Genomic DNA, 12775 nt, shown 5'->3' on the forward strand with positions numbered 1-12775 from the left:
GGATGGAGCCGGTCCTCATCGGATGAAGATAGAAGATGCCGCTTGGAAGATGATGGTTGCCGGTCCGGATCTACTCTTCTTCCCGGATAGGATGAAGACTTTGGAGCCTCTTCTGGACCTCTTCAGCCACCGGATGATGGATGTCTAGCCCCCGCTTGGGTTGGATGAAGATTTTGGAGCCAGGACGGATCGGTGATACCTGGTGAGGTGAAGACAAGGTAGGATGATCTTCAGGGGCTTAGTGTTAGGTTTATTTAAGGGGGGTTTGGGTTAGATTAGGGGTATGTGGGTGGTGGGTTGTAATGTTGGGGGGGTATAGTATGTTTTTTTTTACAGGAAAAAGAGCTGAACTTCTTGGGGCATGCCCCGCAAAGGGCTCTGTTCAGGGCTGGTAAGGTAAAAGAGCTTTGAACTTTAGTAATTTAGAATAGGGTAGGGCATTTTTTATTTTGGGGGTCTTTGTTATTTTACTAGGGGGCTTAGAGTCGGTGTAATTAGTTTAAAATTGTTGTAATATTTTTCTTATGTTTGTAAATATATTTTTATTTTTTGTAACTTAGTTTTTTTTATTTTTTGTACTTTAGTTAGTTTATTTCATTGTAGTTATTTGTACATATTGTATTTAATTAATTTATTGATAGTGTATTGTTAGGTTTAATTGTAGGTAATTGTAGGTATTTTATTTAATTAATTTAATGATAGTATAGTGTTAGGTTTAATTGTAACTTAGGTTAGGATTTATTTTACAGGTAATTTTGTTATTATTTTAACTAGGTAACTATTAAATAGTTCTTAACTATGTAATAGCTATTGTACATGGTTAAAATAATTACAAAGTTGCCTGTAAAATAAATATTAATCCTAAAATAGCTACAATGTAATTATAATTTATATTGTAGCTATATTAGGATTTATTTTACAGGTAAGTATTTAGCTTTAAATAGGAATAATTTATTTAATAAGAGTTAATTAATTTCGTTAGATTAAAATTATATTTAATTTAGGGGGGTGTTAGTGTTAGGGTTAGACTTAGCTTTAGGGGTTAATACATTTATTAGAATAGCGGTGAGCTCCGGTCGGCAGATTAGGGGTTAATAATTGAAGTTAGGTGTCGGCGATGTTAGGGAGGGCAGATTAGGGGTTAATACTATTTATTATAGGATTAGTGAGGCGGATTAGGGGTTAATAACTTTATTATAATAGCGGTGCGGTCCGCTCGGCAGATTAGGGGTTAATAAGTGTAGGCAGGTGGAGGCGACGTTGTGGGGAGCAGATTAGGGGTTAATAAATATAATATAGGGGTCGGCGGTGTTAGGGGCAGCAGATTAGGGGTACATAGGGATAATGTAAGTAGCGGCGGTTTACGGAGCGGCAGATTAGGGGTTAAAAATAATATGCAGGGGTCAGCGATAGCGGGGGCGGCAGATTAGGGGTTAATAAATGTAAGGTTAGGGGTGTTTAGACTCGGGGTACATGTTAGAGTGTTAGGTGCAGACGTAGGAAGTGTTTACGCATAGCAAACAATGGGGCTGCGTTAGGAGCTGAACGCGGCTTTTTTGCAGGTGTTAGGTTTTTTTTCAGCTCAAACAGCCCCATTGTTTCCTATGGGGGAATCGTGCACGAGCACGTTTTTGAGGCTGGCCGCGTCCGTAAGCAACTCTGGTATCGAGAGTTGAAGTTGCGTTAAAAATGCTCTACGCTCCTTTTTTGGAGCCTAACGCTGACATTCTGTGGACTCTCAATACCAGAGTTATTTTTATGGTGCGGACAGAAAAAAGCCGGCGTTAGCTACGCGGGTCCTTACCGACAAAACTCTAAATCTAGCCGTAAGCCCCCTAACCCAACACCCCCTAAATTAACCCTAAATACAATAAAATAAAAAAATACTAAGTTACAGTTAAAATAAAAAACCTAACATTACTTAAAAAAAAATAAGATTAAATTAAATTAATCTAAAGTTGCAAAAAATAAAAAAAAGTCTAACATTACATAAAAAAAATAAACCAAATTATCAATTACATTACATTTTAAAAATACTAAGTCCCCTCCTAAAAGTAAACCCGCCCCCACCCACCAAACCCCCCCAAAATAAAAAAGAACTAACACTAAAAAAACCTAAACTACCCTTTGCTCGTAAACGGGCATTTGTATGGGCATTGCCCTTAAAAGGGCATTCAGCTCTTTTACAGCCAAAAAAATCCCTAATCTAAAAAAAGCCACCCAAAAAAAAAAAAAACAGCCTAAGTCTAACCCCCAAATAGGTACTCACCGTTCCTGAAGTCCGGCGGAGAATGTCTTCTTCCAGGTGGTGAAGTCTTCTTCCAGGCAGCAAAATCTTCTTCCAGCGCAGGGACCTCTTCTAGCTTCATCCAAGACCAAGGCGATGCGGAGCGGAGGTGACCGCGGAAAAAGACCGGCGACCGCAGAGCCATCCAGCGTGGAAATCCTCTTTGTACGATTATCGCCACACTGAAGATTTAATGCAATGTATCCGTTTAAATATGGGGTACCTTGCATTCCTATTGGCTGAATAATTCAAATCAGCCAATAGGATGAGAGGTACTGAAATCTTATTGGCTGATTTGAATTAGCCAATAGGATAAGAGCTACTGAAATCCTATTGGCTATTTCAAATCAGCCAATAGGATTTCAGTAGCTCTCATCCTATTGGCTGATTTGAATTAGTCAGCCAATAGGAATGCAATGTACACCGTATTTAAACGGGTACCTTGCATTCAATCTTCAGTGTGTGGTGACGATCGTACGTTGTGGGGTGGTTGGCGGATTAGGGGTTAATAGGTTAATTAGATACTTTGCAATGTGGGGATTGGCCGATTAGGGGTTAATATATTTTATTTGTTATTGCGGTGGGGGATGGCGGTTGACAGGTAGATAGATATTGCGCATGCGTTAGACTTTCAGGGAGTTACGGTGCTCACATATTCAGCGCAAGGCTTGCTGTGCCTGCCTATGTGTGGCGAGGTGAAAATGGAGTAAAATATCTCCATTTTTACCATGTAAGTCATTGTGCTGAATATTTGATACCGATTTGCAACGCAGTTCTATATTAGTTTATGTGAATAAAATAAGCGGGCGACAGGTGAAATATACCCGCAGCATTTATATGCAGCTCCATATATGTGTTTGCAATACCCGACTAAATACTGGCGTCACCGGCTTTTGCAGGCGACGCTGCATATGTAATCTTGCCCCTCATATTTCCTTTCGTTCTTCACTTTAACATTTATTAAACATTTATGGTATTGGTACAACAAATTATACATTTAGTTGCTTGTTGAAAAAAAAAGTTAATTTTTCATTAAAAAAAGTAAATTGTGTAAATCTGGACATTATTTTTACAGACAAGCTAGATATTAAATGATTTGTTTCCATGTCAACCAAGTTGTGCCTTGCTGAATTAGTGAGATCGTAAAACTATGTATTTAAATGTGAGTGTAAAAAGCCGTATGTGCCTTAGTGTATGGGAGCCCAGCACTAGAAAGAACGATGTTAATCAGATCAGTAAGTTTAGTCTCAGAGGGATTCTGAATTCCTCGTCTCTCTTTGGTTTTCTTCCTTTAGACATAGTGGTATAAAGTATTGAAGAAGCTAAGCAAAACAGGAAGACCAGTAGATAGCTACATTAAAGGGACATGAAACCCAATTTATTTCAGGATTCAGATAGAACTTGTCCTTTTAAACAACTTTTTAATTTTCTTCTAGTATCAAATTTATTCTCTTGATATCTTTATTTTTTAAAGCAGGGATAAAAGCACAGAAGTAAATGGAACACTATACGGCAGCAGTTTTGCATGAATGTAGCAATAGCACTATTTGCCATATAATGCTTCAGATATCACTACAACACAGATTATCATGAAAACAAAGCAAGTTTGATAATAGAAGTAAATTGTTCTGTTTGAGTCACAAAAGATAATGTTTGGGGTTCATGTCCCTTTAACCTGCAGTTTAGCGGAGCAGGTGAATAGGTTAAGTGCAGTTAGTGAAGCTGGAACGTACAATGAGAGCTGGGCAGGCTATTAGAGCAGTCAAAGTTAGCTCCAGTCCAACAATCCCCTCCAGGGCTGAAATGGCTGGCCAACCATGGATATGTACATATGCCACCTGTGATTGGCTCAGTGACTTGTGTTCAGTTCAGCATTGGTAGTGTATTGCTGCTCCAGAGATGCCTTTAAAGGGACAGTGTACTGTACAATTGTTTTCCCCTTATTGTTTTTCTAATTACTTCATATACCAGCCACAGAGTATAAAATGTATCAGAAATTGGTCACGGAAACCACTGTTGATTCAATTAGCAGCGATGGTTATACATCTGAATCATGGAACTGGCATTTCTGATTGGATCAGCAGCAATTTCTGCTTGGGACCAGCAGTGCTCTGCAGGTCCCGAGTGGTACTTCTGTGCATTAACCTCTTGTCTGGGGTTAAAAACACAGTAATGCAGGGTTAAATGTCTTAAATGACATACTCTTAAGAATTAGAGCATTTCATTTTTTCACTATTACGGCCCTTTAATTAATTTTACAGGGAGATTATGTGTTGTTTTATGTCCATTTAAGCACAGGAACATCATTTTGTTTAATCTGCAATCATTTTAAAATCCATTTCTTCATGACTTTAATGTCCATTTAAGTCTATGTGAAAGATTAATTTAAAATGTGTTTTTTCTTCATCTGTAGACAAATCAAGAACCCTAGAAACATTCAAGTTGACCCAGCACAAACGACCCCTCTGCTGGGTGTGGAGACCAACTCTACAGAGGATAATCATAGTAATGAAATATCGCAGATGGTATCCAATGGGGTGGTCCATCCTATAGCTGCAATAAATAATGAGTGCCTGACTACTAATCCCATTCCTACTGTAAAGTACGTACCTAATAAATAATGATTGAATTAATAGAGGGGTCTGAAATACACATTTAGGACTGATTCCTATGCACCTTGCTATAATGAAGCCTGTGTATAAACCTACATCTGGCACTGCAGGGTGGATGCTAAATAATAGCATCTGCTTACAGCCTGTCACTATGGCTAAGTGCCAGTGAGCACCTGACGTCCAGCCCCTATACCACATTAATGTTCACGTTATTGGCTATTACCCCTAACCACAAACACTACCCACAGCAATTAACCCTACCCAGAAACAACTAAACCACTATAAACATAATAGGTGACTTAGCTTCCCCCCTGCTATTATATACAAACTAATAGCTGACCTCAAGCTTCAACACAATTCTTCCCCACTTCAATAATCTTTCTTTAACTTTTATAACATAAATGTGTTTAACTTACTTTACACAAACTGCTCATGGCATTTAATTCTTAGAGAGAATATTTTTTTTCCATCAGACAGTCTCTTTAAATACCCCTCCACCTTATTCCCTATTTTATTAAATATATACATATATATTTACAGTAATAACACAGTCCCCATAGACCACAATATAAAGGCACTTTTCAGTGCCGTTTATTTTTCTAACACCCGCACAGTTTACCCCATTAAAACTGTTTTGTGCAGTTATATTTAAAAAATAGAAAATGCTCATATATTTTATTGTAAAAAAGGAACCATATGCTTTATTTTGGGGGCAATTGGGGGATGTTTTTTTAATTAACCAGAGATCTGACCTCTGGTTAATTTTCTGAGCGTAAAGTGCTACTGCGAGTTTGCGGTAGCATTAACCAGCCACTTGTAATGGCTGGTTATTTAACGTGCACCCGTAAACAGGCAAATCAGATGGATTCTGAATTCCTTGTCTCTCCTTGGTTTTCTTCCTTTAGACAAAGTGGTATAAAGTATTGAAGAAGCTAAGCAAAACAGGAAGACTGGTAGATAGCTAAATTAAAGAGACATGAAACCATTTTTTGTAGTAAATCATTTCTAATGAAGGTGATCTGGAAAGCAGCTGGTAGGCTTACATGCTGAGGGGGCTCAAGGGGTGACAAAAGGAAGAGAGGAACTGAGATAAGAAATGTTAGTATATATCGTATGCATCCCTGAACAGTAGAGTCTTTAAAGGGACAGTCTGCTCCAGAATTGTTATTGTTGAAAAAGATAGATAATCCCTTTATTACCCATTCCCCAGTTTTGCATAACCAACAAAAATATACTTTTTACCTCTGTGATTTCTTTGTATCTAAGCTTCTGCGGACTACCCCTTTATTTAAATTCTTTTGACAGACTTGCATTTTAGCCAATCAGTGCTGACTCCTAGGTAAATCAATGGGAATGAGCACAATGTTATTTATATGACACACATGAACGAGTGCTGTCTAGCTGTAAAAAAAGGTCTAAAAATTCCCTGAGATAAGAGGCGGCCTTCAAGGGCTTATAAATTAGTATATGAGCCTCCCTAGGTTTAGCTTTGAACAAAGAATACCAATAGCACAAAGCAAATTTGATAGTAAAAGTAAAGTACATTGGAAAGTTGTTCAAAATTGCATGCGCTATCTGAATCATGAAAGTTTCATTTTGACTAAACTGTCCCTTTAAGCAGTGGTTGAAAGTTTGAAAACTATGGGAGAGTCTTGTGGAGTAAGGCAGAGTTCCACAAGTTAGGGGCCAGTCTGGAGAAGTCCTGTAGATGGGAATGTGAGGAGGTAACAAGAGAGGAGGAGGAGGTCGCGAGCAGACGAAGGGTATGGGAGAGAGAGTGTCTGTAGTTGAGGTCGGAGATAAAGGGGGAGCAGTGTTATTAAGAGCCTTGTATGCGAGTCAGGATTTTGTGTTTTATTCTGGAGGTTAGAGGAAGCCAGTAAGGGGATTGGCAGAGAGGTGCAGCAGATAAGGAGTGCCGTGTAACTAATATGCTATTTTAAACTACTCATTCACTTCTATTATCAGTTTTCTTTGTTCTCTTGGTATCTTTTGTTGAAAAGCATTTAAATAAGATAAGGAGTGTGCATGTGTCTGGATCACTATATGGCAGCAGTTCACATTTGATAATAGAAGTAAATGGGAAACTTTTTTAAAAAATTGTATTCTCTGTCTGAATCACAAAAGAAAATGTTTTGGTTTCATCTCCCTTTAGAGCAGATGAACAGTAAAGTGCTAGTGACGCAGGAACGCACAATGCACAACTAGAAATGTAATTATCAAAGCTGGGGCATAGGGTATGAATATTTGTGTAGCCAATCACAGGTCAGGTCATTACAGCAGTTAAAGTTAGCTCCAGATCAACAAAGCACTCCAGAGTTGAACACCACTGGCCAACCATGGATATGTACATATGCCACCTGTGATTGGCTCAGTGACTTGTGTTCAGTTCAGCATCGGCAGAGCATTGCTGCTCCAGAGATGTCTTTAAAGGGACAGTGTACTGCACAATTGTTTTCCTCTTAAAGAGGTTTCTAATGACTTGTTAAACCAGCTGCAGAGTATAAAATGTATGAGAAATTGCTTCTTTATGCATATTTTTGTATATGAAATAGCTGTTTCTGTTAACGGAAACCATAACCCAAATAAATGGGAGTCTGTAGGTAGAGCTGACCTCATAAAATTATTTATATTTATATAGAATCCTTTTTACCTTATCCCAATATATCATTGTGAGACCAATACTTGGGGCCTGATATTCAAAAGTTCACCGACAAGGAGAGAAGGCTCAACTACAATTTCTCTCCAAGCTGGAGAATCTTTGAATATCAGGGCCATAGTGAGATAAAAATGTGTGTTTCTAATGTTTTTTAGGGACCTCTCCACACTGACGATTTGTCTTAGATCCTATAACCTAAGCTGCAAGCTTTTGAAAATCAAGCCCTTGACGAGAACAATAAAAAATTAACTTTTTAGTAAATCTCTGTCCAAAACCTCACTGGGAGCATTATTTTAGATTACGAGTTTTGTGCTATAGAGGGTGCGAAATGAACGCAACAAAAGTTGCGTTACTTCACCCCCCCATAGCGCTGCCATTACAAGTTTCTGAAAAGCCTCCTTGTGCGTGCGATATGGTGGCGATAAGCTCCATACCGCACAAAATCCAAGCACTGAGAATACGTGCTTGTGCACACTTTCTCCATAGACATCAATGGGGAGAGCGTGTTAGAAAAAAACCTAACAACTGAAGCAGGGAATGAAAAGCTCCGTAACGCAAACTCATTGATGTTTATGGGGAAAAAAAAGTTAAGTTTAAACCTAACACCCTAACATAAACCCCATGTTTAAACACCCCTAATCTGCTGTCACCGAAATCGCCGACACCTATATAAAGTTATTAACCCCTAATCTGCTACTACCGACATTGCCACCACTAATAAAAGTTATTAACCCCTATTCTGCCGCTCCCCTACATCGCCGCCACTATAATAAATTTATAAACCCCTATTCACCCGCATCCCAACATCGCAGACACTATAATAAAGCTATTAACCCCTATTCTGCCGCTCCCCACATAGCCGCCACTAAAGTTATTAACCCCTAAACCTCTGGCCTCCCACATCACCACCACTAAATAAACCTATTAACCCCTAAACCGTCAGCCCCCCACATCGCAAAACACTAAATTCAACTATTAACCCCTAAACCTATCACCCCCTAACTTTATATTAAAATTACAATATCCGTATCTTAAAATAAATAAAAACTTACCTGTGAAATAAAAAAAAAAATTAACCTATTATACTAAACTATTATACTAAAATTAAAATAACTACCAATAAAAAAAAAATTACACATAAAAAAAAACTAACACTACTAAAAAAATGTCTTAAATTACGAAAAATAACAAATACTAAATTATCAAAAATAAAAACAATTACACCTAATCTAATAGCCCTATAAAAATAAAAAGCCCCCCCAAATAAAAACACCCCTAGCCTACAATAAACTACCAATAGCCCTTAAAAGGGCCTTTTTGTAAATCAGCTCTTTTACCTTGAAAAAAATACAAAGACTCCCCAACAGTAAAACCCAGCACCCAACCAACCCTCCAAAATAAAAAACATAACTCTAACAAAAACCTAAGCTACCCATTGCCCTGAAAGGGCATTGCCCTTAAAAGGGCATTCAGCTCTTTTACATTGTGCTGAAAAGGGCATTCAGCTCTTTTACATTGTGCTGAAAAGGGCATTCAGCTCTTTTACATTGTGCTGAAAAGGGCATTCAGCTCTTTTAAAAAAAGCCCAAACCTTAATCTAAAAAAAAAAAAAACACCCAAAAAAAAAACTAACACTAACCCCCGAAGATCCACTTACAGTTTCTGAAGTCTGGACATGCAGGCGGCAAGAAGTCTTCATCCAGGCGGCATCTTCTATCTTCATCCAGACGGGTTCCTCCATCTTCATCCCGGCGACGTCTTCTATCTTCATCCTGGCTGCGCGGAGCGGATCCATATTTGAAGACATCCGGCGCGGAGCATCCTCTTCATATGGTTGCCGCTGTACACTGAATCTTTAATGCAAGGGAGCCGTTTCCAAATGGCATCCCTTGCATTCCTATTGGCTGATTTAATTCTTGAAATTTAAATCAGCCAATAGGATGAGAGCTACTGAAATCCTATTTGTTGTTCAAATCAGTCAATAGGATGAGAGCTACTGAAATTATATTGTCTATTCAAATCAGCCAATAGAATTTCAGTAGCTCTCATCCTATTGGCTGATTTGAATTTCAAGAATTAAATCAGCCAATAGGAATGCAAGGGACGCCATTTTGAAAAGGCTCCCTTGCATTGAAGATTCAGTGTACGGCGGCGACCGTATGTAGAGGACGCTCTGCGCTGGATGTCTTCAAGGGTGGATCCGCTCTGCAATGCCGGGATGAAGATAGAAGACGTCGCAGGGATGAAGATAGAAGATGCCGCCTGGATGAAGATACAAGATGCTGCCTGGATGGAGACTTCTTGCCGCCTGGATTTCCGGACTTCAGAAACTGTAAGTGGATCTTAGTTGGTTTTTTTTGGGTGTTTTTTATTTTTTAGATTAGGGTTTGGGCTTTTTTAAAAGAGCTGAATGCCCTTTTAAGGGTAATGTAAAAGAGCTGAATGTCCTTTTAAGGGCAATGCCAAAACAAATGCCCTTTTCAGGGAAATGGGGAGCTTAGGTTTTTGTTAGAGCTAGGTTTTTTATTTTTGGGGGTTGGTTGTATGGTGGGTTTTACTGTTGGGGGGTCTTTGTATTTTTTTTTTAAGGTAGAAGAGCTGATTTCTTTAGGACAATGCCCTACAAAAGGCCCTTTTTTATTGGTAGTTTATTGTAGGCTAGGGGTGTTTTTATTTTGGGGGGGCTTTTTTATTTTTATAGGGTTATTAGATTAGGTGTAATTGGTTTTATTTTTTATCATTTTGTTTGTTATTTTTTGTTATTTAGTGTTTGTTATTTTTCGTAATTTAAGACTTCAGTTTTTTTTAGTAGTGAGGTTTTTTATTAATGTGTAATTTTGTTTTTTTAATTAGTATTTTAATTTTAGTATAATAGTATAATAGTTTAGTATAATAGTTATCTTAGGGTAATTGTTAGTTTGAACTTAGTTTTTTTTAATTTCACAGGTAAGTTTTTATTTATTTTAAGATAGGGAAATTGTAATTTTAATTTAAAGTTAGGGGGCGATAGGTTTAGGGGTTAATAGTTTAACTTATTACTGGCGATGTGGGCAGACGGTGGTTTAGGGGTTAATAGGTTTATTTAGTAGTGGCGATGTGGGGGGCTGGCGGTTTAGGGGTTAATAGGTTTAGTTAGTGGCAGCGGTGTTGGGGCAGTGGCGGAATAGGGGTTAATAACTATAGTGGCAAAGATGTGGGCGGGCGGCAGATTAGGGGTTAATAAGTTTTAAATAGTGTTTGCTATGCGGGAGGGTCTCGGTTTAGGGGTTAATAGGTAATTTATGGGTTTAGTGTACTTTGTAACATTTTAGTTATGAGTTTTGTGAAACATTTTTGTTACACAAAATCCATAACTACTGCTCTCAGATGTCGGTATGGATCGTGTCGGTATAGGCTGTAACACAAGCATTTTAGCCTCACCGCACAACCTGTAATACCGGCGCTATGGAAATCCCACTAAAAACGTCATTTTTTTGAGTACGGGATAGATGTTGCGTTACAGGCTACAATGCTTGCGGTATAGCTATACCGACACGACTCATAATGGCTGCATTACTGTTTTTTACGCTGAAATGGCAATTTTTTCAGTGTTAAAACCGTAACGCACAATTTATAATCTAGCCGCTTGTTTTGATAGTTTTTTTTAGAACCAGTACTTAAGTATTGAAATTCTCAGTATGAAGGAAATACAATTGGCAAAATCAGCTATTGCAAATGACAAAATCGAGGTAAAGAAGTTTTTATTAACCATTTCATACACTTCACCAGGTAAAATGAATAATTTTCAACACATTAAAGGAGAAAGAAATCACAGTACACTGTTCCTTTAAATATTTAACCCCTTTATGTTAAAGCTGTGTAGGTTGGTACTAAATCTACAGTTAAGCACATCATGTTTTTTTCCACACAATTGTAAAATTCCTTTTTTATTTCTCTTTATCTCTGTGTGAAAGATTTAACTACAATGTAATTTATCTCCTGCAGGAGACATAGCACAAACACCAACAATCAGGTTGAAGACTCAATACAAGATCCTCCGTACAATATGGAGAAAAAGCCCACAGAGAATCGTCACAATGCAGAAAAAACACAGAATGGAGATGTCAATCATGTAGACTCATGCGTGGTGCAAATGCCCATAGTGATACATATTGAGTAGGGATGGGCGAATGTGTAAATTTTCGAATTTCGAATGTAGAATGAATTTTATTACCGAAATTCGAATTCTAAATCCGAATGTCGATAAGAACGAATATTCTTAAAAATTCGAAAATCGAATGTTATTTACAGTTTTCGAATGTCACTTTCGAATTCGAATGTTTATAATTATACCACATTCGAAATTTCGAATTTAACATTCTATTTAACAAATACTATTCAGAAGTTCAATAGTTCATGTGGTAGGGCTGGAATCTAGTAAATTGATAAATAATAGATACAAATATATCATTTCGAATGTTTCCATATAGAATATTGCATAATTCGAATATTACATTTAAAGAAAGCATTAGAAATACTATTACAAACATATAAATTCAAATTTTTCAAATTCGAATATAAATTCGAATTTTTCGAATTCGAATATTGCATAATTCGAATATTACATTTAAAGAAAAAGCATTAGAAATACTATTACAATCTAAATTTGAATTTTTCGAATTCGAATATTGCATAATTCGAATATTACATTTAAAGAAAAAGCATTAGAAATACTATTACAATCTAAATTCGAATTTTTCGAATTCGAATACACGTATTGCATAATTCGAATATTACATTTAAAGAAAAAGCATTAAAAATACTATTACAATCTAAATTCGAATTTTTCGAATTCGAATATTGCATAATTCGAATATTACATTTAAAGAAAAAGCATTAGAAATACTATTACAATCTAAATTCGAATTTTTCGAAAAGAATATTTTCGAATGTAATCGTAAAATTCGAAACCGAACATTCGAAAATCGAATGTTAGAATGTTATGTAAACATTCGAAATTCTATTCGAACGAACGAATGTGTTAAAATTCGTGCCGTTTTTCGAATGTTGCGAAACATTCGTCCATCCCTAATATTGAGCCTGCAAAAGAAGATAAAACAAAATCCGATTTGGCTAAGAAAGTCTGGCATCCGGCTAAAAACAACAGCATCAGTACTTGATCTACAAGTTTCTTCTGGAGATCATTTCAAAGCGTCTTTTTATTTATCTACAGACTGC

General features: G+C 37.2%; 1 protein-coding gene across 4 annotated transcripts in view; it reads left to right on the forward strand.

The window, feature by feature from the left end:
- The window catches only part of LOC128638278 (uncharacterized), a 332607-nt gene extending 320531 nt beyond the window's left edge, over positions 1–12076 (forward strand). For all 4 annotated transcript variants that reach the window (XM_053690147.1, XM_053690145.1, XM_053690148.1 and 1 more), the window contains exons 8-9: positions 4701–4889; positions 11543–12076. In XM_053690147.1, coding sequence (XP_053546122.1) covers positions 4701–4889; positions 11543–11717 — 364 coding nt within the window. In that variant the 3' untranslated portion in view covers positions 11718–12076. The remainder of the gene's footprint in view (positions 1–4700; positions 4890–11542) is intronic.
- Positions 12077–12775: the final 699 nt, after the last annotated feature.

Source organism: Bombina bombina, chromosome 8 (genome assembly GCF_027579735.1).
Source record: "Bombina bombina isolate aBomBom1 chromosome 8, aBomBom1.pri, whole genome shotgun sequence".
Lineage (NCBI taxonomy): Eukaryota > Metazoa > Chordata > Amphibia > Anura > Bombinatoridae > Bombina > Bombina bombina.